At 46.8% G+C, this 25,100-nt stretch overlaps 1 protein-coding gene across 1 annotated transcript; it reads left to right on the top strand.

Moving 5' to 3' along the window:
- Positions 1 to 10,114: 10,114 nt before the first annotated feature.
- LOC110531008 (uncharacterized) lies at positions 10,115 to 20,084 on the top strand. The gene is made up of 8 exons (XM_036986425.2): positions 10,115 to 10,168; positions 11,993 to 12,156; positions 12,414 to 12,595; positions 12,917 to 13,069; positions 13,513 to 13,724; positions 14,869 to 15,427; positions 18,572 to 18,678; positions 19,911 to 20,084. The coding sequence occupies exons 1-8, from the start codon at positions 10,115 to 10,117 to the stop codon at positions 20,082 to 20,084; spliced, it is 1,605 nt and encodes a 534-aa protein (XP_036842320.2).
- The last annotated feature ends 5,016 nt before the right edge of the window (positions 20,085 to 25,100 follow it).

Genomic DNA, 25,100 nt, shown 5'->3' with positions numbered 1-25,100 from the left:
TCAATTGGTTAGACATGATTTGGTAAGGCATACACCTGTCTATGTAAGGTCCCACAGTTGACAATGCACGTCAGAGCAAAAACCAAGCCATGAGGTCGAAGGAATTGTCCGTAGAGTTCCGAGACAGGATTGTGTCGAGGAACAGATCTGGGGAATTGTACCAAGATATTTCTGAAGCATTGAAGGTCCCCAAGAACACAGTGGCCTCCATCATTCTGAAATGGAAGAAGTTTGGACCCACCGAGACTCTTCATAGAGCTGGCCGCCCGGCCAAGCGGAGCAATCAGGAGTGAAAGGCCTTGGTCAGGGAGGTGACTCTGACCACCCCCCCAAAAAGCTGTTTTTTATTTGTCACTATGGGGTATTGTGTGTAGATTGATGAGGTGGGAAAAAAATGATTGAATCCATTTTAGAATAAGGCTGTAAGGTAACAAAGTAAAGGGGTATAAATACTTTACGAATACAGTGTATAGGTCAGAAGTTCTAATACTTATAGACTGGGCTAGGACTTTTTCCTGACCATATGACCTAAGTAACCAACTTATGATGACCGCCACTCTTAAAATGTATCTGTATGTAATGATTGGGGAGTTCATCTGAGAAAGACGAGGTGATGTGAACTGACAATATTTTAATGGGGTAATAAAGGGCTGTATGTGACCAATGTGGGGCGTTGTCTGAGTGATGCCTGGGGACATAGTGACCAATGTGGGGTGATGCCTGGGGACATAATGACCAATAGAGGCACTGTCTGAGTGATGCCTGGGGACATAGTGACCAATAGAGGTGTTGTCTGAGTGATGCCTGGGGACATAGTGACCAATGTGGGGTGATGCCTGGGGACATAGTGACCAATGTGGGGTGTTGTCTGAGTGATGCCTGGGGACATAGTGACCAATGTGGGGTGTTGTCTGAGTGATGCCTGGGGACATAGTGACCAATGTGGGGTGTTGTCTGAGTGATGCCCGGGGACATAGTGACCAATGTGGGGTGTTGTCTGAGTGATGCCGGGGGACATAGTGACCAATGTGGGGTGCTGTCTGAGTGATGCCTGGGGACATAGTGACCAATGTGGGGTGTTGTCTGAGTGATGCCTGGGGACATAGTGACCAATGTGGGGTGATGCCTGGGGACATAATGACCAATGTGGGGTGTTGTCTGAGTGATGCCTGGGGACATAGTGACCAATAGAGGCACTGTCTGAGTGATGCCTGGGGACATAGTGACCAATAGAGGTGCTGTCTGAGTGATGCCTGGGGACATAGTGGCCAATAGAGGCGCTGTCTGAGTGATGCCTGGGGACATAGTGACCAATGTGGGGTGCTGTCTGAGTGATGCCTGGGGACATAGTGACCAATAGAGGCACTGTCTGAGTGATGCCTGGGGACATAGTGACCAATAGAGGCACTGTCTGAGTGATGCCTGGGGACATAGTGACCAATAGAGGTGCTGTCTGAGTGATGCCTGGGGACATAGTGACCAATGTGGGGTGTTGTCTGAGTGATGCCTGGGGACATAGTGACCAATGTGGGGTGTTGTCTGAGTGATGCCGGGGGACATAGTGACCAATGTGGGGTGTTGTCTGAGTGATGCCTGGGGACATAGTGACCAATGTGTGGTGTTGTCTGAGTGATGCCTGGGGACATAGTGACCAATGTGGGGTGTTGTCTGAGTGATGCCTGGGGACATAGTGACCAATGTGGGGTGTTGTCTGAGTGATGCCCGGGGACATAGTGACCAATGTGGGGTGTTGTCTGAGTGATGCCGGGGGACATAGTGACCAATGTGGGGTGTTGTCTAAGTGATGCCGGGGACATAGTGACCAATGTGGGGTGTTGTCTGAGTGATGCCTGGGGACATAGTGACCAATGTGGGGTGTTGTCTAAGTGATGCCGGGGACATAGTGACCAATGTGGGGTGTTGTCTGAGTGATGCCTGGGGACATAGTGACCAATGTGGGGTGTTGTCTAAGTGATGCCGGGGACATAGTGACCAATGTGGGGCGCTGTCTGAGTGATGCCTGGGGACATAGTGACCAATGTGGGGTGTTGTCTGAGTGATGCCCGGGGACATAGTGACCAATGTGGGGCGCTGTCTGAGTGATGCCCGGGGACATAGTGACCAGTGTGGGGTGTTGTCTGAGTGATGCCTGGGGGCATAGTGACCAATAGAAGCGCTGTCTGAGTGATGCCCGGGGACATAGTGACCAATGTGGGGTGTTGTCTGAGTGATGCCCGGGGACATAGTGACCAATGTGGGGCGCTGTCTGAGTGATGCCTGGGGACATAGTGACCAATGTGGAGTGTTGTCTGAGTGATGCCCGGGGACATAGTGACCAATGTGGGGTGTTGTCTGAGTGATGCCTGGGGACATAGTGACCAATGTGGGGTGTTGTCTGAGTGATGCCCGGGGGACATAGTGACCAATGTGGGGCGCTGTCTGAGTGATGCCTGGGGACATAGTGACCAATGTGGGGCGCTGTCTGAGTGATGCCTGGGGACATAGTGACCAATGTGGAGTGCTGTCTGAGTGATGCCTGGGGACACATATTGATCAATAGAGGCGCTGTCTGAGTGATGCCTGGGAACTTATTGATCAATAGAGGCGCTGTCTTTGGGATGTTTGTGGGAAAGCTTTGAACTGGGTATCCTCCGAGGGACTCCGAGCACAATGCCCTCTTTGACAGGCAGGGAGAATGGCAGACGCTCCTCTCTCTCTGTTTTCTCACTGTCCCTCCCCCATCTCTGTCTGTCCTACTCTGTCCCTCCCCCTCTACATCCATGTCCTTCTCGCTTTCTCTCTCTCTTCCTCTCATCTCTCCGTCCTGTGTCTCTTTTGCATTTGGTCGGTCTCTTCCTCTGTCCCTCCCTCTTTTTCTTCTTCTCCTCTCTTTTTCTTTGTCTTCCTGACTCTCTCTCACCTCATGCATTTCACATCAGCACAGCCATAACTAACTCTCCCTCCAATGTCAATGAATTCAAACAACACCCCCCTCCTTGCCTCCAAGCCCCTTCTCTCCACCCTCCTCCATCTCCCCTCCTCCCTCTTCTCCCTGGTCAATGAACTAAACCTCTTTATAATTTCCAGCCTTGTCAAGTTGCACTCAATTTGCTGTCACAGTCTTAATAAATTCAGCTATTTGTTCATTAGTCATGTGATCACCTCCCTCCCTCCCTCCCTCCCTGGTGTTCTCAGAGAGAATCTATATATACTTCAGACCACTCTACTCCTTCCCATGGTTTCTCTAAGGAAAGTTGCAGACAGATGCCCTGCTGCACCACAGTGTGTGTGGGAGAGTGCAGAGAGACTGTGGCAGAGACGGCCACCACAGAGACTTCTACTACTACCAGCCCTGTTCTTCTTCTACACAGCCATTTTGTTGTTGTTGTTGTTGTGATTCTGTCGCCAACGCTGAGTGGTGATCAGACAGCATGTTGCTGGTGTCACTGCTGCTGATGGCCATGGATTGCTGCCTTGGAGCGCCAGCCGGGAGAGACGTGTACAGGATGCCTCAGAGTGCTCTGAAAGGTAAGAAGCCTCCTCCATCTGTCATTTGAAGTTAAGTTTGTAATTTGCACAGGAGCACACAGTGAACACAGTAAAATAAAATGCTCACTTGCAGGTTCACCTCTCAACACCAATACGAATGGAAAACAATAAGTACTGAACGGTGGCTCTGTTTTTCAGTGTACAGGTTTCACTGTTGTCATACCTTTGACAGTTTCTCATGTCAGTTTCTTTGCTATTCACTGAATAACATGTCCCTTAGTGTGGATGATGTAGAGGAGTTCACTTAGTATATGCACATATTGCTGTGGCCTGGCATTAGGAGTAGTGCTGTGGCATTAGGAGTAGTGCTGTGGCCTGGCATTAGGAGTAGTGCTGTGGCATTAGGAGTAGTGCTGTGGCCTGGCATTAGGAATAGTGCTGTGGCCTGGCATTAGGAGTAGTGCTGTGGCATTAGGAGCAGTGCTGTGGCATTAGGAGCAGTGCTGTGGCATTAGGAGTAGTGCTGTGGCATTAGGAGTAGTGCTGTGGCATTAGGAGTAGTGCTGTGGCATTAGGAGCAGTGCTGTGGCATTAGGAGTAGTGCTGTGGCATTAGGAGTAGTGCTGTGGCATTAGGAGTAGTGCTGTGGCATTAGGAGTAGTGCTGTGGCATTAGGAGTAGTGCTGTGGCATTAGGAGCAGTGCTGTGGCATTAGGAGTAGTGCTGTGGCATTAGGAGTAGTGCTGCGGCATTAGGAATAGTGCTGTGGCATTAGGAATAGTGCTGTGGCCTGGCATTAGGAGTAGTGCTGTGGCATTAGGAGTAGTGCTGTGGCCTGGCATTAGGAGTAGTGCTGTGGCATTAGGAGCAGTGCTGTGACATTAGGAATAGTGCTGTGGCCTGGCATTAGGCGTAGTGCTGCGGCATTAGGAATAGTGCTGCGGCATTAGGAATAGTGTTGTGGCCTGGCATTAGGAGTAGTGCTGTGGCATTAGGAATAGTGCTGTGGCCTGGCATTAGGAGTAGTGCTGTGGCATTAGGAATAGTGCTGTGGCCTGGCATTAGGAGTAGTGCTGTGGCATTAGGAATAGTGCTGTGGCCAGGCATTAGGAGTAGTGCTGTGGCATTAGGAATAGTGCTGTGGCCTGGCATTAGGAGTAGTGCTGTGGCATTAGGAATAGTGCTGTGGCCTGGCATTAGGAGTAGTGCTGTGGCATTAGGAATAGTGCTGTGGCCTGGCATTAGGAGTAGTGCTGTGGCATTAGGAATAGTGCTGTGGCCAGGCATTAGGAGTAGTGCTGTGGCATTAGGCGTAGTGCTGTGGCATTAGGAGTAGTGCTGTGGCATTAGGAGTAGTGCTGTGGCATTAGGAGTAGTGCTGTGACATTAGGAGTAGTGCTGTGGCATTAGGAGCAGTGCTGTGGCATTAGGAGTAGTGCTGTGGCATTAGGAGTAGTGCTGTGGCCTGGCATTAGGAGTAGTGCTGTGGCATTAGGAATAGTGCTGTGGCATTAGGAATAGTGCTGTGGCCAGGCATTAGGAGTAGTGCTGTGGCATTAGGCGTAGTGCTGTGGCATTAGGAGTAGTGCTTTGGCATTAGGAGTAGTGCTGTGGCATTAGGAGTAGTGCTGTGGCATTAGGAGCAGTGCTGTGGCATTAGGAGTAGTGCTGCGGCATTATGAGCAGTGCTGTGACATTAGGAGTAGTGCTGTGGCATTAGGAGTAGTGCTGTGGCATTAGGAGTAGTGCTGTGGCATTAGGAGCAGTGCTGTGGTATTAGGAGTAGTGCTGTGGCATTAGGAGTAGTGCTGTGGCCTGGCATTAGGAGTAGTGCTGCGGCATTAGGAATAGTGCTGTGGCATTAGGAGTAGTGCTGTGGCCTGGCATTAGGAGTAGTGCTGTGGCCTGGCATTAGGAGTAGTGCTGTGGCATTAGGAGTAGTGCTGTGGCCTGGCATTAGGCGTAGTGCTGTGATTTTAGGAATAGTGCTGTGGCCTGGCATTAGGCGTAGTGCTGTGGCATTAGGAGTAGTGCTGTGGCCTGGCATTAGGCGTAGTGCTGTGACTTTAGGAATAGTGCTGTGGCCTGGCATTAGGCGTAGTGCTGTGACTTTAGGAATAGTGCTGTGGCCTGGCATTAGGCGTAGTGCTGTGACTTTAGGAATAGTGCTGTGGCCTGGCATTAGGCGTAGTGCTGTGACTTTAGGAATAGTGCTGTGGCCTGGCATTAGGCGTAGTGCTGTGGCATTAGGAGTAGTGCTGTGGCCTGGCATTAGGCGTAGTGCTGCGGCATTAGGAATAGTGCTGTGGCATTAGGAATAGTGCTGTGGCCTGGCATTAGGAGTAGTGCTGTGGCATTAGGAGTAGTGCTGTGACTTTAGGAATAGTGCTGTGGCCTGGCATTAGGCGTAGTGCTGCGGCATTAGGAATAGTGCTGTGGCATTAGGAATAGTGCTGTGGCCTGGCATTAGGAGTAGTGCTGTGGCATTAGGAGTAGTGCTGTGGCATTAGGAGTAGTGCTGTGGCATTAGGAGTAGTGCTGTGGCATTAGGAGTAGTGCTGTGGCATTAGGAGTAGTGCTGTGGCATTAGGAATAGTGCTGTGGCATTAGGAGTAGTGCTGTGGCATTAGGAATAGTGCTGTGGCATTAGGAATAGTGCTGTGGCATTAGGAATAGTGCTGTGGCATTAGGAATAGTGCTGTGGCCTGGCATTAGGAGTAGTGCTGTGGCATTAGGAATAGTGCTGTGACATTAGGAATAGTGCTGTGGCATTAGGAATAGTGCTGTGGCCTGGCATTAGGAGTAGTGCTGTGGCATTAGGAGTAGTGCTGTGACATTAGGAATAGTGCTGTGGCATTAGGAATAGTGCTGTGGCATTAGGAGTAGTGCTGTGGCATTAGGAGCAGTGCTGTGGCATTAGGAGTAGTGCTGTGACATTAGGAATAGTGCTGTGGCATTAGGAATAGTGCTGTGGCATTAGGAGTAGTGCTGTGGCATTAGGAGCAGTGCTGTGGCATTAGGAGTAGTGCTGTGGCATTAGGAGTAGTGCTGTGGCATTAGGAGCAGTGCTGTGGCATTAGGAGTAGTGCTGTGACATTAGGAGTAGTGCTGTGGCCTGGCATTAGGAGTAGTGCTGTGGCATTAGGAGTAGTGCTGTGGCATTAGGAGTAGTGCTGTGGCATTAGGAGCAGTGCTGTGGCCTGGCATTAGGAGTAGTGCTGTGACATTAGGAGTAGTGCTGTGGCCTGGCATTAGGAGTAGTGCTGTGGCATTAGGAGTAGTGCTGTGGCATTAGGAGTAGTGCTGTGGCATTAGGAGCAGTGCTGTGGCCTGGCATTAGGAGTAGTGCTGTGGCATTAGGAGTAGTGCTGTGGCATTAGGAATAGTGCTGTGGCCTGGCATTAGGAGTAGTGCTGTGGCCTGGCATTAGGAGTAGTGCTGTGGCCTGGCATTAGGAGTAGTGCTGTGGCATTAGGAGTAGTGCTGTGGCATTAGGAGTAGTGCTGTGGCATTAGGAGTAGTGCTGTGGCCTGGCATTAGGAGTAGTGCTGTGGCCTGGCATTAGGAGTAGTGCTGTGGCCTGGCATTAGGAGTAGTGCTGTGGCCTGAAATTAGGAGTAGTGCTGTGGCCTGGCATTAGGAGTAGTGCTGTGGCATTAGGAGTAGTGCTGTGGCATTAGGAGTAGTGCTGTGGCCTGTAGAGGCGCTGTCTGAGTGATGCCTGGGGACATAGTGACCAATAGAGGTGCTGTCTGAGTGATGCCTGGGGACATAGTGACCAATAGAGGCGCTGTCTGAGTGATGCCTGGGGACATAGTGACCAATAGAGGTGCTGTCTGAGTGATGCCTGGGGACATAGTGACCAATAGAGGCGCTGTCTGAGTGATGCCTGGGGACATAGTGACCAATGTGGGGTGCTGTCTGAGTGATGCCTGGGGACATAGTGACCAATGTGAGGTGTTGTCTGAGTGATGCCTGGGGACATAGTGACCAATTTGGGGCGCTGTCTGACTGATGCCTGGTTACACATATTGACCAATAGAGGTGCTGTCTGAGTGATGCCTGGGGACATAGTGACCAATAGAGGCGCTGTCTGAGTGATGCCTGGGGACATAGTGACCAATGTGGGGTGCTGTCTGAGTGATGCCTGGGGACATAGTGACCAATGTGAGGTGTTGTCTGAGTGATGCCTGGGGACATAGTGACCAATTTGGGGCGCTGTCTGAGTGATGCCTGGTTACACATATTGATCAATAGAGGCGCTGTCTGAGTGATGCCTGGGGACATAGTGACCAATAGAGGCGCTGTCTGAGTGATGCCTGGGGACATAGTGACCAATAGAGGCGCTGTCTGAGTGATGCCTGGGGACATTGTGACCAATTTGGGGCGCTGTCTGAGTGATGCCTGGTTACACATATTGATCAATAGAGGCGCTGTCTGAGTGATGCCTGGGGGAAAGCTTTGAACTGGGTATCCTCTGAGAGACTCCGAGCACAATGCCCTCTTTGACAGGCAGGGAGAATGGCAGACGCTCCTCTCTCTCTCTCTGTGTTTTCTCACTGTCCCTCCCCCATCTCTGTCTGTCCTACTCTGTCCCTCCCCCTCTACATCCATGTCCTTCTCCCTTTCTCTCTCTCTTCCTCTCATCTCTCCGTCCTGTGTCTCTTTTGCATTTGGTCGGTCTCTTCCTCTGTCCCTCCCTCTTTTTCTTCTTCTCCTCTCTTTTTCTTTGTCTCCCTGACTCTCCCTCACCTCATGCATTTCACATCAGCACAGCCATAACTAACTATATCTCCCACCAATGTTAATGAATTCAAACAACACCCCCCTCCTTGCCTCCAAGCCCCATCTCCTGAACATGAAGCGCTGGCCCAACACTCTAACCAGTAGGCTACTTGAACATGCAGCGCTGGCCCAACACTCTAACCACTAGGCTACCTGAACATGCAGCGCTGGCCCAACACTCTAACCAGTAGGCTACCTGAACATGCAGCGCTGGCCCAACACTCTAACCAGTAGGCTACCTGAACATGCAGCGCTGGCCCAACACTCTAACCAGTAGGCTACCTGAACATGCAGCGCTGGCCCAACACTCTAACCACTAGGCTACCTGAACATGCAGCGCTGGCCCAACACTCTAGCCACTAGGTTACTTGCCGCCCCTCTTATCCAGTGCCACTTATAATTAGTCCATTCATCTTAAAATAGCTAGGTGGGACAAGCACATATAACAGTCGTAACAAGTACATTTTCCCACAACAAAGTAATTGAGCTTTCCCATGGCAGTTACAGAAGCTACAGCATACAGCAATAGTTACAGCATAGCTGCCAAGCATGAATCACTAGAGTATAAATCCCTAGATCTCGCTGGTTGAAGTGCTGAGTACAGAAAAGCCTTGGTGATGATGTCCGCGTACATGGCGGTGCTTAGTGTTTGTAATGGTTTGGATCAAGGGTTCCAAGAGTGCCGAGTTTCTGCCTCCCCTACACTGTCCTGCCCTTTCCTGCCCTGTCCTGTCCTGCCAGCCCGTGTCCCCTGTCCTCCATGCGTTGTCCCTCTCTGCCATCTAATTAAGTCTTCAATCAGCATTGTCATCGTTAGCTAGCTGCCTGCCCTGTGATATGGAGTGATGTGGAGCGCACCCCCCCCGCCCGGCAGCAGTGTGTGGCCAGAGGGTGTCGTCGGTGCAGAACGTGACCCAGCCCCGCTCGCGTATTGTGGGGGGATCCCCGGCGCCGCCTGGCAGCTGGCCCTGGCTGGTCAACCTGCAGCTAGACAAGGGGCTGATGTGTGGAGGGGTGCTGGTGGACCGCTCCTGGGTGGTGACTGCTGCTCACTGCTTTGCTGGGTAAGTATGTGTGTGCGTGTGCATGTGTGGGTCCTTTTGTACTGGTTGTTGGTACTGATAGTCAAACAGAAAAGGAGTTTATTTTAGAATCTCTTAATGTTTTCCTTCACAGTAAAAGTTCTGCATAATTAACTCCTCTTTCTCTCTCTTTCTCACCCTCTCTCACTATCTCTATCTCTCTCTTTCCCACCCGCTCTCTCTCTCTCTCCTGGTTCTCCAGGAGGCGCTGAACGACTTGTCGAAAATGGAGGATGTGTTCTTGGGCAGAACGGGGGGGAAAAACAGGATGTTGTTGAGGTAGACGAACATGAAATGGTTTAACATGTCCCGGAGCACATTGTTTACCAAGGCCTGGAAGATCGTGGGGGCGTTGGTGAGTCCAAATGGCATGACCAGGTACTCACAATGTCCACTGGCAGTTTTGAAGGCAATCTTCCACTCATCCCCTTCACGTATCCGAACCAGGTGGTAGGCATTCCTAAGGTCCAGCTTGGAGAGGTTTGAAAGCCGAGAAGAGGAGTGGTAGTGGGGTAACGATTCTGGATCGTTATGTCATTAAGGCCCCGGTAGTCAATGCACGGATGCAGGGTCTTGTCTTTATTTTCTACAAAGAAAAACCCTGCGCCGGCAGCAGATGCAGATGGACAGATGCCTCCAGCAGCCAGAGAGTCCTCAATATACTCCATGGCCATGGTCTCAGGGCCGGATAGGGAATATAGCCAACCACGAGGCGGTGTGGTGCCTCGGAGAAGGTCAAAGGCACAATCGTAGGGACGATGCGGGGGAAGAGAAGTATCCCGTACCTTGTTGAAGACCTCCAGGAGGTCATGGTACTCTGTGGGGACAGCAGTGAAATCCGAGAGAGTCCGTAAAGGAAAGTATTGAATAGGGACTCCGGATTCCAGACACTCTCTGCGGCCAACGTGTGAAAATCTACTGCGTAGTCTGCCACACTACGGGAGTTTTGACGTAACTCAAGTCGTTTTTGGGCCGCCTCTCTCCCGCATACCGGAGAATTGAGCACCTTCCTCACCCCTGCCATGATATCTTCCAGATGACGACAAATGGAGGATTGTTGCTCCCAAACTGCCGTAGCTCAGGAGAGCGCCCTTCACGACATTAGCGTAATAATATACGCTATCTTTGACAGGTCCGAAGGGAACGAAGATGGCTGTAGCTCAAAAATAAGGGAGCATTGAGAAAGAAAACCCTGACAGGTTCCAGGATCCCCAGAATATCGCCCCGGAGGTGGTAAGCGGAGTTCTCGGGGAGCCGGGGTAGGCTGTACAAACCCACCACTGATAGTAGACAGGTTACTGGGTGGTTGTTGAGGTCTCAGAGGTGCAGGCTGCCTACGAGCTAACTCACTGATTGGCTCCATAATAGCCTTGGACCCTTGGTCGTGACGTTCCATCAGGGAACGAAGCCCTTCCAAAAGGTCCAGCAGTAGCTCCTCATGTCTCCTAATGGTGGCTCCCTGCAGGGAGACAGCATGACAGAGCTGGTCCAAGTCTGCTGGGTCTGTCATGGCCAGTTCGTACTATAAGGGCACAAGGCGAGACCCAGATGCAGACACAGGAGGCAGATGGTTTGAGTCTTTGATATTTATTAATCATCCAAAAGGGGTAGGCAAGAGATTGGTCATGGACAGGCAAAAGGTCAAAACCAGTTCAGAGCCCAGGAGGTACAGTGTGGCAGGCAGGCTGGAAGTCAGGGCAGGCATAATGGTCAGGCAGGCGGGTACAGAGTCCAGAAACAGGCAAGGGTCAAAACCGGGAGGACTAGCAAAAGAGAATAGAAAAGGCAGGCGCACGGGAAAACAACACTGGTTCACTTGGAACATACAAGACAAACTGGCACAGACAGACAGAAAACACAGGTTTAAATACCCAGGGGATAATGGGGAAGATGGGAGACACCTGGAGGGGGTGGAGACAAGCACAGGTGAAACAGATCAGGGTGTGACACCTTCTGACTAAAGCTACACAAATGTCTTGAAGTGTATCATGCTTTAGAGGTAATCCAGTTCTGTGCTCCTGTGAAGTTACACTGTGAGTTATACTGTGATGAGTTAGACTGTGATGAGTTAGACTGTGATGAGTTACATTGTGATGAGTTACACTGTGATGAGTTAGACTGTGATGAGTTACATTGTGATGAGTTACACTGTGATGAGTTAGACTGTGATGAGTTAGACTGTGATGAGTTAGACTGTGATGAGTTACACTGTGATGAGTTACATTGTGATGAGATACACTGTGATGAGTTAGACTGTGATGAGTTAGACTGTGATGAGTTAGACTGTGATGAGTTAGACTGTGATGAGTTAGACTGTGATGAGTTACATTGTGATGAGTTACACTGTGATGAGTTAGACTGTGATGAGTTACACTGTGATGAGTTAGACTGTGATGAGTTACATTGTGATGAGTTACACTGTGATGAGTTAGACTGTGATGAGTTACATTGTGATGAGTTACATTGTGATGAGTTACACTGTGATGAGTTAGACTGTGATGAGTTACATTGTGATGAGTTACATTGTGATGAGTTACACTGTGATGAGTAATACTGTGATGAGTTATACTGTGATGAGTTACACTAGGTACAGTAGACTAGTACTTCATAGCTTGAATACTATGTGTGTCCTGTAGGGGGATTCTGGAGGCCCTCTGATCTACCAGGACCACGTGTCAGGTCGCTTTCAGCTGCAGGGCATCACGTCCTGGGGAGACGGCTGTGGAGAGAAGGGCAAGCCTGGGGTCTACACACGGGTCAGTGCCTTCTCCGACTGGATACTGGCTGAGATACTGAGTGCGTCACATTAACAGTAACACCGATAGCCATAGACTTGTCACAAGAGATCGGCATAGACATATTACTTTCTTATGTAGTAAACATTAGCTCTGGTTGTCTGGCTATACATCTGGAACATTTCTATCCTGTGATATATATATATTTTTAGTTGATATTGTACTCAACCAAATAAAAACAGAGATAGAAAATCCAGTTTCTCTACTGTTTTGCCTAATCAGCATTCTAATATCCACTATCCCTTCTTCTTGGTTTACCTAGTGTCCCTTGGGAGCCGACATGTCCTGAGCTGCTGAAGACGTCGGAGCTGTCGGAGGAGCAGCAGAAGTCAGAGTTCAGCTCTCTGTGTCGCTTCTACGCCCAGTCCTGCCCCCCCAGCCAGGGGACTGCTGCCTGCAGCCTTCTGGCCGAGGAGAAGTGTCTCAGCCGCTTCAAGAAGTGCCGTAAGTGTTTGAGCCGTAACACTCACAGATATTTTTCTGTTTTACTGTGACATTCATGAAGAAACCTGAAGTTAGTATGAGGACCATGAACTCTCGACTGCCCTATGTGGAGTGAATAAAAATGATACAATTAATGATACAATCGCTGTATTGTATGCAGCAATATGTAATGATGATAATATTGTTGTGACGCAGATGGATATTGGGTATTATAATGAGCTAATTATCTGCAGATTACTCAAAATATGTCTTTCTCTGGACCTTAATCAGGTATCTTTCATTTGTCCTCTCTCCTCCTCAGAGCTGCATTCGTTCCTGCAGACCCTGCTGAACCTTCTCCAGAGAGCAGATACATTAAAGACAAGGTAGACCTGACCTTCTTCACCCAAACCCTGCCTCAGCTGGTCGAACACATCTACAGCTCAGCCCTGAACGCCAAGGAAAGGGAGAGGAGGGAGAATCCACGGGGAACAGGTATGGCACCGGCTCCCCACTACTGCGCCCCTTCTAACCTCCTCGTACCATCTATCCCTCCCCACCCTGGCTCTGTTACTCTCCTACATTTGTCTTATCCCCCACCACACACCCGACTACTACTACCCTACCACCCTACTACTTACTATCCTAGTACTGTAACCCCCCCCACCACCTCTGCTACTCCCACCCCCATTCCTCCTCAACACCATGTCAAAAACACTCATACTTTACCCCTCTGTATAGATAAGAATCACATTTATTAATTATATTTATTATTATTAATATGCATTTATTATTATTATTATTCTGTATTTATTAGAATTATTATTATTATCATCAGTAGTAGTATTATTATGAAGTATTATTGTTGTTATTATTATAAATACAGAAGTGTGTGTCCCATGGCTGCATGTGTGTTACTGGGGTATTATTTGTTAAAGAACAGGTAGGGGGTACTGTCCGGTCAGGGCCAGTGGAGACGGGTCCTGGGCTGTTCCAGAAGGTTGGCCCCCTGGTGGCCGACTGGGAGAACTGCCTCAGGGGCATTGCTGAGGAGCTGGACACGCAGACACATGGACAGACAGCAGGACAGACAGATGGACAGACACACGACTCCAAACCACTGAGCCAAGAAGGGAGACTTTTCCTCCAGGTAGACTATAGTGAACTCAACTCTTCTTTCACACTTTAAAAGGTTTGCCAGGGTCACTTTGTCTGTCTGCTACAGTAATGATCGTCTCCCATGAGGACCCTGAGTTGTACTATTTTACTGTATATTCAGTAGCTATAGCAACACTACTTATAGGACCCCGTGTTGTACTATTTTACTGTATATTCAGTAGCTATAGTAACATTATAGTTTGTTTTACTGTTGTACTATTTTACTGTATATTCAACACTACTTATAGGACTGTGTGTTGTACTATTTTACTGTATATTCAGTAGCTATAGCAACACTACTTATAGGACCCTGAGTTGTACTATTTTACTGTATATTCAGTAGCTATAGCAACACTACTTATAGGACTGTGTGTTGTACTATTTTACTGTATATTCAGTAGCTAAAGTAACATTATAGTTTGTTTTACTGTTGTACTATTTTACTGTATATTCAGTAGCTATAGTAACATTATAGTTTGTTTTACTGTTGTACTATTTTACTGTATATTCAGTAGCTATAGCAACACTACTTATAGGACTGTGTGTTGTACTATTTTACTGTGTATTCAGTAGCTATAGCAACACTACTTATAGGACCCCGTGTTGTACTATTTTACTGTATATTCAGTAGCTATAGCAACATTATAGTTTGTTTTACTGTTGTACTATTTTACTGTATATTCAGTAGCTATAGCAACACTACTTTTAGGACCCCGTGTTGTACTATTTTACTGTATATTCAGTAGCTATAGTAACATTATAGTTTGTTTTACTGTTGTACTATTTTACTGTATATTCAGTAGCTATAGCAACACTACTTATAGGACCCCGTGTTGTACTATTTTACTGTATATTCAGTAGCTATAGCAACACTACTTATAGGACCCCGTGTTGTACTATTTTACTGTATATTCAGTAGCTATAGCAACACTACTTATAGGACTGTGTGTTGTACTATTTTACTGTATATTCAGTAGCTATAGCAACACTACTTTTAGGACCCCGTGTTGTATGATTTTACTGTATATTCAGTAGCTATAGTAACATTATAGTTTGTTTTACTGTTGTACTATGCTATACTGTAGCATACATGTTAGTCTGTGCTTTACTATACCAGTTTTTAACCATGTTTCTGATGTCATTTCCAGGCAGAGTACCGCTCTCTCCGTCATTTGGAGGGGAAGTACCAGACCATGATCTGGGCCTTACGCTCCAAACTGGGCTCCAGACTCACTCCTCCAATCCTGCACCTGGATACAGCCCCCTTACAGCAAGACTCCCCCCACATTCCTGCTTTTCCCACCAGAGAGTCACCCACCTCATTCCCCCCTCCGGAATCTCCAGAATCTCTCTTCACAGCCCTTATCAGTGAAATCCGTAAATTCGGGACACAGAATGAAATGACGACAGAAGATGTAGAAATGAATGTGACGTCTTTTGAAGTGGAGACGTTTTCTGATCCAGCATCAGTCAGCTCAGTAGACCCTTCTGATTGGCTGGACAAAGCTGTGACAGAACACACAACGTTACAGCGTCAATTCCCGTCTCTGTCCACTGTCAGCAGCACAAAGTCTCCCATAGCAACAACCTCTGACTCCAGACAAACTCTACTTCCTGGTTCTCCCTCCCTCCGGGTTTCCCTCAACCACAAGAGACGCAGGAGTCTCCACAAGAGGCAGATACCTAGGGTTAACGGTACGTATCACACTAAGGTCTGTACAGTGCATTCGGAAAGTTACATTTTGTTTCGTTACAGCCTTATTCTAAACAACCCTCCTGTTGTGTTTTTTTCATGTTAATTAATTCTGTGTTCCTGGTCCAAAATGACCGCCAAATTATAGATGATTATAAATCCATAAAAATAAAAAAAAAGCGCAGAGAGCATCATGAAGAACAAGGAACACACCAGGCAGGTCCGAGATACTGTTGTGAAGAAGTTTAAAGCCGGATTTGGATACAAAAAGATTTCCCAAGCTTTAAACATCCCAAGGAGCACTGTGCAAGCGATAATATTGAAATGGAAGGAGTATCAGACCACTGCAAATCTACCAAGACCTGGCCGTCCCTCTAAACTTACAGCTCATACAAGGAGAAGACTGATCAGAGATGCAGCCAAGAGGCCCATGATCACTCTGGATGAACTGCAGAGATCTACAGCTGAGGTGGGAGACTCTGTCCATAGGACAACAATCAGTCGTATATTCCACAAATCTGGCCTTTATGGAAGAGTGGCAAGAAGAAAGCCATTTCTTAAAGATATCCATAAAAACTGTCGTTTAAAGTTTGCCACAAGCCACCTGGGAGACACACCAAACATGTGGAAGAAGGTGCTCTGGTCAGATGAAACCAAAATTGAACTTTTTGGCAACAATGCAAAACGTTATGTTTGGCGTAAAAGCAACACAGCTGAACACACCATCCCCACTGTCAAACATGGTGGTGGCAGCATCATGGTTTGGGCCTGCTTTTCTTCAGCAGGGACAGGGAAGATGGTTAAAATTGATGGGAAGATGGATGGAGCCAAATACAGGACCATTCTGGAAGAAAACCTGATGGAGTCTGCAAAAGACCTGAGACTGGGACGGAGATTTGTCTTCCAACAAGACAATGATCCAAAACATAAAGCAAAATCTACAATGGAATGGTTAAAAAATAAACATATCCAGGTGTTAGAATGGCCAAGTCAAAGTCCAGACCTGAATCCAATCGAGAATCTGTGGAAAGAACTGAAAACTGCTGTTCACAAATGCTCTCCATCCAACCTCACTGAGCTCGAGCTGTTTTGCAAGGAGGAATGGGAAAAAATGTCAGTCTCTCGATGTGCAAAACTGATAGAGACATACCCCAAGCGACTTACAGCTGTAATCGCAGCAAAAGGTGGCGCTACAAAGTATTAACTTAAGGGGGCTGAATAATTTTGCACGTCCAATTTTTCAGTTTTTGATTTGTTAAAAAAGTTTGAAATATCCAATAAATGTCGTTCCACTTCATGATTGTGTCCCACTTGTTGTTGATTCTTCACAAAAAAATACAGTTTTATATCTTTATGTTTGAAGCCTGAAATGTGGCAAAAGGTCGCAAAGTTCAAGGGGGCCGAATACTTTCGCAAGGCACTGTATTCACCCCCTTTGCTATGAAGCCCTTAAATAAGATCTGGTGCAACCAATTACTTTCAGAAGTCACATAATTAGAGAAATAAAGGCCAGCTGTGTGCAATCTAAGCGTCACATGATCTCAGTAGATTACACTTGTTCTGAAAGGCCCCAAAGTCTGTAACACTACTAAGCAAGGGGCACCACCAAGCAAGCAAGCAGCACCATGAAGGCCAAAGAGCTCTTAAAATCTATTTTAATTCCAGATTGTAAGGCAACAAAATAGGAAAAATGCCAAGGGGAGTGAATACTTTTGCAAGCCACTGTAATACCCCATAATGACAAAGCGAAAACAGGTTTTTAGACATTTTTACAAATATATAAAAATAAAAAATGGATACTTTATTTACATAATTAATTAAACCCTTTGCTTTGAGACTCGAAATTGAGCTCAGGTGTATCCTGTTTCCATTGATCATACTTGTGATGTTTCTATAACTTGTCTGGAGTCCACCTGCGGTACAGTTAATTGATTGGACATGATTTGGAAAGGCACACACCTGTCTATGGAAGGTCCAACAGTGCATGTCAGAGCAACAACCAAGCCATGAGGTAGCAACAACCAAGCCATGAGCTGTCCGTAGAGTTCCGAGACAGGATTGTGTCGAGGCACAGATCTGGAGAATTGTACCAATATATTTCTGAAGCATTGAAGGTCCCCAAGAACACAGTGGCCTCCCATCATTCTTAATTGGAAGAAGTTTGAAATCATCAAGACTCTTCCTAAAGCTGGCCGCCCAGCCAAACTGAGCAATCGGTGGAGAAAGGCCTTGTTCAGGGAGGTGAGATCCTTGATGAAAACCTGCTCCAGAGTGCTCAGGACCTCAGACTGGGGCAGAGGTTCACCCTCCAAGAGGACAATGACCCTAAGCACACAGCCAAGACAATGCAGGAGTGGCTTCAGGACGAGTCTCTGAATGTCCTTGAGTGGCCCAGCCAGAGCCCGGACTTCAACCCAATCTAACATCTCTGGAGAGACCTGAAAATAGCTGTGCAACGCTCCCCATCCAACCTGACAGAGCTTTACAGGATCTGCAGAGAAGAATGGGAGAAACTCCCCAAATACAGGTGTCAAATCAAACTTTGTCACATGCGCCAAATACAGCAAGTGTTGTCCTTACCGTGAAATGCTTACTTACAAGCCCTTAACCAACAGTGAAATTCAAGAAGAGTTACGAAAATATTTACCAAATAAACTAAGGTAAAAAGTAATATATCGTATGTCTCTGTAATATAATGTCACAATATATCGTATGTCTCTGTGATATGTCATAATATATCGTATGTCTCTGTGATATGTCATAATATATCGTATGTCTCTGTACTGTATGTGTCTTGTTATTGTGAGATGGAACAGCCTCTAATCAACAATGTCACATTATTAGCACCCTGAGTTGTTCCTGATCATGTGACATGACTAGGACCAAATCTGGTCCCTAGATAGAGAGAGACTAAACATAAGGCTTGGAGTTTTTCCTGGCTAGGTCTCCCATAGCCCCAGGTCTCCTATAGCTCCAGGTCTCTGTAGCTCCAGGTCTCCTATAGCTCCAGGTCTCTGTAGCACCAGGTCTTAAACTCCTAGCCCCATTCATAGAATCTATGTATGCGTGTGTGTTAGCATCAGTAGTACTGGATATTAGCAGCATAATAACAGGTTTCAGTACATTTGCATGTGCATGTTTGACAGCTTGTCCAGGAGTAGCAGAGCCTACCCAGCATGTGAGTGGAATCAGAGACACGTACAAGTGGGTCCTGGGCATCCCCACCAAGAACCTCCACATGAACTTCCAGGAAGTGAGTTACACTTCAGTATTACGGGGTCTATTTACAACGGACATATTATGTAGAGATTGAACCAGACTTGTGGAGGTCTACAATTTTTTTTCCTGAGGTCTTGGCTGATTTCTTTTGATTTTCCCTTGAAGTTCAAGCAAAAAGGCACTGAGTTTAAAGGTAGGCATCCACAGGTACATCCACAGGTACACTTCCAATTGGTTCAAATTATGTCAATTAGCGTATCAGAAGCTTCTAAAGCTGTGACATCATTTTCTGGAATTTTCCAAGCTGTTTAAAGGCACAGTCAATTTAGTGTATGTAAACTTCTGACCCACTGGAATTGTGATACAGTGAATTATAAGTGAAATAATCTGTCTGTAAACAATTGTTGGAAAAAGTACTTGTGTCATGCACAAAGTAGATGTCCTACCTGACTTGCCAAAGCTATAGTTTGTTAACAAGACATTTGTGGAGTGGTTGAAAAACGAGTTTTAATGACTCCAACCTAAGTGTATGTGATCTTCTGACTTCAACTGTACGTGCACATACTATATTGTTGAAACAATTGATTTTCAGGACAAACTCTCTTAAAATGAATGATCAAAACAAAACCTGGATGCAAATATTATTATATTTCATGAATCACTTACATTTTTGTTCAATATAGGGAAAATGCTACATTTCCTAGAATGCATTAGTTTAACCCTCAAGTTGACCCTGAGGCCTTCAAAAAGAAGCCAAACAAGCCAAATCATTAGTGGAAATATAATTGGCTATTCTATACACTAAGGTTAAAAGAATATATGAACGTTGTTTCCAGAGAAAAGTGATATTCTTTGGTATTTGGAATTGTGACCTCTCAGATTCAATGAAACACTCATGTTCTATGACTGAGTGGAATTGATTTGAAATGTACTGAATTAAATCATATTTAATGTCACTCAAACTCAAATTCTAATTGTACATAATGTGGGGGTGTCCAATTCAATTAACAAATGTATAATTTAGACTCCTGAGTTGAATGCGAGCCAATTCCAAACTTCTAAATTTAGCCAAACCCTGGTATATAATGTCAAATACAAGTAAACTCAAACCACTCAGACTTTATCACTTGTTCTTCCTTCAATTGATGTGCCACTGTATAACTGTTTCATTCCATTCTCTCTCTCTCTCTCTCTCTCTCCTCTCCTCTCCTCTCCTCTCCTCTCCTCTCCTCTCCTCTCCTCTCCTCTCCTCTCCTCTCCTCTCAGGTGCTAGTAGACCTGAGCTCACTTAACGTTCGGGGTTTGTACGAGGCACGGGTCAAGGCGGTGGTGGGGGGTCGACCTCTGACCTTTTACAGCCTGGTGGGTTTGGAGAACGGGTCCTTCTACCGTAGCATGCCACGCATCATCGCTCTGGCGCTGGGCGCTCTCAAAACGTAAACACTATCAACAACAGAACAAACACACGTCAAAGACTCAGTGAAGAAGTGTTCTGGAGTCAGCTTGTGGCGGCAGAGACCATAGACATTATCTGCTGGGGAAATGAACCCAGAAGTGACCAGGAGACTGGAGACTACTCATTCAGATGGGAGGAGAGAGGGCAGGCGGTGGGCATTCTAGGAGACCTAAACATAATATACACACACACACACACACACACACATAGAGCTGCCATATCTGTGTCAGTATATCACCTGATTCTCTCAAAGCAACTCTGCTTGTACTATCTGAAGAACACAGACAGGAGTGGGACATTGCAATATGACATAATTTCAGCCCACTGGAGTGCCTGACCTCTGACCTCTATCTGTACACACAGCCTTGAATGTATGCCTTGCAACCAACCGTTCATGGAGATATCTAAATAAGTTATTCAAAAATGTCTGTCTTTTGAAAACAGTCCTAAAGCATTGATTGTACATGCTGTACGTTGGTATCTTCGTTTTGCTATATTTATTTGTATAGAGAGACATGCTTTGTATTTTTGTAAAAAATCTCAGTAAAATGATTATCCCATCTTCTGTGCTTGGTGATACAGTATGCTGTAAGGTATTGTGAAGTGGTGAAACAGAATGCTGTAAGGTAATGTGAAGTGGTGATACAGTATGCTGTAAGGTAATGTGAAGTGGTGATACAGTATGCTGTAAGGTAATGTGAAGTGGTGATACAGTATGCTGTAAGGTAATGTGAAGTGGTGATACAGTATGCTGTAAGGTAATGTGAAGTGGTGAAACAGTATGCTGTAAGGTAATGTGAAGTGGTGATGCTGTAAGGTAATGTGAAGTGGTGATGCTGTAAGGTAATGTGAAGTGGTGATACAGTATGCTGTAAGGTAATGTGAAGTGGTGATACAGTATGCTGTAAGGTAATGTGAAGTGGTGATACAGTATGCTGTAAGGTAATGTGAAGTGGTGATACAGTATGCTGTAAGGTAATGTGAAGTGGTGATACAGTATGCTGTAAGGTAATGTGAAGTGGTGATGCTGTAAGGTAATGTGAAGTGGTGATACAGTATGCTGTAAGGTAATGTGAAGTGGTGATGCTGTAAGGTAATGTGAAGTGGTGATACAGTATGCTGTAAGGTAATGTGAGGTGGTGATACAGTATGCTGTAAGGTAATGTGAAGTGGTGATGCTGTAAGGTAATGTGAAGTGGTGATATAGTATGCTGTAAGGTAATGTGAAGTGGTGATACAGAATGCTGTAAGGTAATGTGAAGTGGTGATACAGTATGCTGTAAGGTAATGTGAAGTGGTGATACAGTATGCTGTAAGGTAATGTGGAGTGGTGATACAGTATGCTGTAAGGTAATGTGAAGTGGTGATACAGTATGCTGTAAGGTAATGTGAAGTGGTGATATAGTATGCTGTAAGGTAATGTGAAGTGGTGATACAGAATGCTGTAAGGTAATGTGAAGTGGTGATACAGTATGCTGTAAGGTAATGTGAAGTGGTGATATAGTATGCTGTAAGGTAATGTGAAGTGGTGATATAGTATGCTGTAAGGTCATGTGAAGTGGTGATACAGTATGCTGTAAGGTAATGTGAGGTGGTGATACAGTATGCTGTAAGGTAATGTGAAGTGGTGATACAGTATGCTGTAAGGTAATGTGAAGTGGTGATACAGTATGCTGTAAGGTCATGTGAAGTGCACTTCAGTGAACGCTTGTCCTCGTTTCAACTCTGATCTCATTCATTTATAAATTATTTTTAAAAATCTATCAATTAATCAATCATGGTCCTTCTTAATTCAACCTCAAATAAGAGGTTGAATCAAGGTCTCATTTGTTTTGTCCATCGTCTACAGTGGACCAGAATAAGCATAATGTTGACTCTTTAACATTAGCTTTCCTGTCAACACAGCAGCTGCTGTGATCCAGGCTGGAGGAATGATAGGGGGAAGGGAACCATCAACCCCCTACCCCTCATCTCCATAGCCCTTATCCCTATTCCCAGACCCTGGTCATAGATATGGGATTGTCTTTCAGGTCTGACATGATTTGGATGGTTTGTATACACACTATCAACAAACAATTGGCTTGATCTACCAGAAACAACTGCAGCTGTGTTGACAGACCTACAGTTCACAGATCAGATCTCACCCTGATAAGAAAAGTTATTTGGGTGATGATGGTGGTCAGAGTTGGGGAAAAGAAGGGAATGTCTGTCTCAGACTAGCTTTTGTGAAGAAGTTGACTCAGGGTTCAAAATGGAAGTTGAGCCATTCAAGATTCAACTAGTCATCTATTATGAAGACCATAATTATTGAATCAGATCTATTGAAGCTGGGCTGAGGAAAAAAGCCTGCACACACTACAGATCCTATGCCCATCACTGCCCCAGAGGGAAAGCATGAGAAGTATGGGGCTCCTAAAAAGAGCTAGCTAGGCCCTGGTTGGGACTCGGGAGAAGGGAGAATAGGCAACAGGGCAACAGCTGTCTAAACGTACTGTAAGCCTATACATCTGTTCCACAACATCAAGTTATCCACCCAGCCTAGCTAGCCTACAGTTTCTTTCATATGGCATTAGAGGGCTTTGGCCTCAAGGTTTGGATCTGAGCTGAGACTTTCGACAGTGGGATCTCTTAAAATGAATAATCACATGATGACAGTGTAAAGTCAGTAGTTGTTCAGCTTACATCAGACGTTAAGAGGTCTGACATGTTGTTATTATATTATGTCAGCGTTACATCAGACGTTAAGAGGTCTGTCATGTTGTTATTATATTATGTCAGCGTTCTCCAAACTCCAGTGCACATTTTGTTTTTCACCCTTGCTCTATACTGCTGATTCAAATAATTAAAGCTTGATGATGAGTTGGTTGTTGGAATCAGCTGTGTAGTGCTAGGGCAAAAAAGTAAATGTTTGTGGTCCCCAGGACTGAGTTTGAGGACCGCTGTACTATATCATATTATGAGTGTTATGTGCTATAAACCAGTAGAATAATGATTTTTCTTGCTGATGCCATATCAGTCCTGAAATCTGGAAATCAATGCAAAACTGCAATAATATATTCTAAGAAGTGGTAAATACACATATAGGACGATGGCGAAAATGTTTTGTCTGGCCAACAGACTGACAGACACACATCACAGACACCAGAGCAAATGCTCTCCATGCCAGTAAGCAAAGCTATTATCACTAAATCATTCCAAATATGTCCCATACATAAACGATCTCCCTAGGGACTCTGTAAACTGAGCCTGGCTGTGAATTACAGGAGCAATATTAGAGGAATTTTTCCATCAGGGTGCGAGTTGCTGTTTCCTCATGATGGCAAGCAGCTGTCGCCTCATGACAGCTAGTTGCTGTTGCCTCATGACGGCTAGCTGCTGTCGGTCGCCTCATGACGGCTAGTTGCTGTCGCCTCATGACGGCTACTTGCTGTCACCTCATGATGGCTAGCTGCTGTCGCCTCATGACGGCTAGTTGCTGTCATCTCATTACGGCTACAGTAGTTGCTGTCACCTCAAGACGGCTAGCTGCTGTCGGTCGCCTCATGATGGCTAGTTGCTGTCGCCACATGACGGCTAGCTGCTGTCGCCTCATGACGGCTAATTGCTGTTGCCTCCTGACGGCTAGCTGCTGTCGGTCGCCTCATGACGGCTACTTGCTGTCGCCTCATGATGGCTAGCTGCTGTCATCTCATGACGGCTACAGTAGTTGCTGTCGCCTCATGACGGATAGCTGATGTCGGACGCCTCATGACGGCTAGTTGCTGTCGGCTCATGACAGCTAGCTGCTGTCGCCTCATGACTGCTAGTTGCTGTCGGTCGCCTCATGACGGCTAGCTGCTGTCGCCTCATGACGGCTAGCTGTTGTCGGTCGCCTCATGACGGCTAGCTGCTGTCGCCTCATGACGGCTACTTGCTGTCGCCTCATGACGGCTAGCTGCTGTCGGTCGCCTCATGACGGCTAGTTGCTGTCACCTCATGACGGCTAGCTGCTGTCGCCTCATGACGGCTAGTTGTGTCGCCTCATGGCTAGCTGCTGTCATCTCATGACGGCTAATTGCTGTTGCCTCATGACTGCTAGCTGCTGTCGGTCGCCTCATGATGGCTAGTTGCTGTCACCTCATGACGGCTACTTGCTGTCACCTCATGACGGCTAGTTGCTGTCATCTCATGACGGCTACAGTAGTTGCTGTCACCTCATGACGGCTAGCTGCTGTCGGTCGCCTCATGACGGCTAGTTGCTGTCGCCTCATGACGGCTAGTTGCTGTCGCTTCATGACAGCTAGCTGCTGTCGCCTCATGACTGCTAGTTGCTGTCGCCTCATGGCTAGCTGCTGTCATCTCATGACGGCTACAGTAGTTTCTGACACCTCATGATGGCTAGCTGCTGTCGGTCGTCTCATGACGGCAAGTTGCTGTCGCCACATGATGGCTAGCTGCTGGCGACTCATGACGGCTAGTTGCTGTAATCTCATGACGGCTAGCTGCTGTCGGTCGCCTCATGACGGCTAGTTGCTGTCACCTCATGACGGCTAGCTGCTGTCGCCTCATGACGGCTAGTTGTGTCGCCTCATGGCTAGCTGCTGTCATCTCATGACGGCTAATTGCTGTTGCCTCATGACTGCTAGCTGCTGTCGGTCGCCTCATGATGGCTACTTGCTGTCACCTCATGACGGCTAGTTGCTGTCATCTCATGACGGCTACAGTAGTTGCTGTCACCTCATGATGGCTAGCTGCTGTCGGTCGCCTCATGACGGCTAGTTGCTGTCGCCTCATGACGGCTAGTTGCTGTCGCTTCATGACAGCTAGCTGCTGTCGCCTCATGACTGCTAGTTGCTGTCGCCTCATGGCTAGCTGCTGTCATCTCATGACGGCTACAGTAGTTTCTGACACCTCATGATGGCTAGCTGCTGTCGGTCGTCTCATGACGGCAAGTTGCTGTCGCCACATGATGGCTAGCTGCTGGCGACTCATGACGGCTAGTTGCTGTAATCTCATGACGG

This window comes from Oncorhynchus mykiss, chromosome 8 (assembly GCF_057628025.1).
Source record: "Oncorhynchus mykiss isolate SJ-2025 chromosome 8, ASM5762802v1, whole genome shotgun sequence".
In the NCBI taxonomy this organism is placed as follows: Eukaryota; Metazoa; Chordata; class Actinopteri; order Salmoniformes; family Salmonidae; genus Oncorhynchus; species Oncorhynchus mykiss.
Note: the sequence above shows the minus strand (reverse complement) of the source record. Positions and strands in the feature narration are given on the sequence as shown.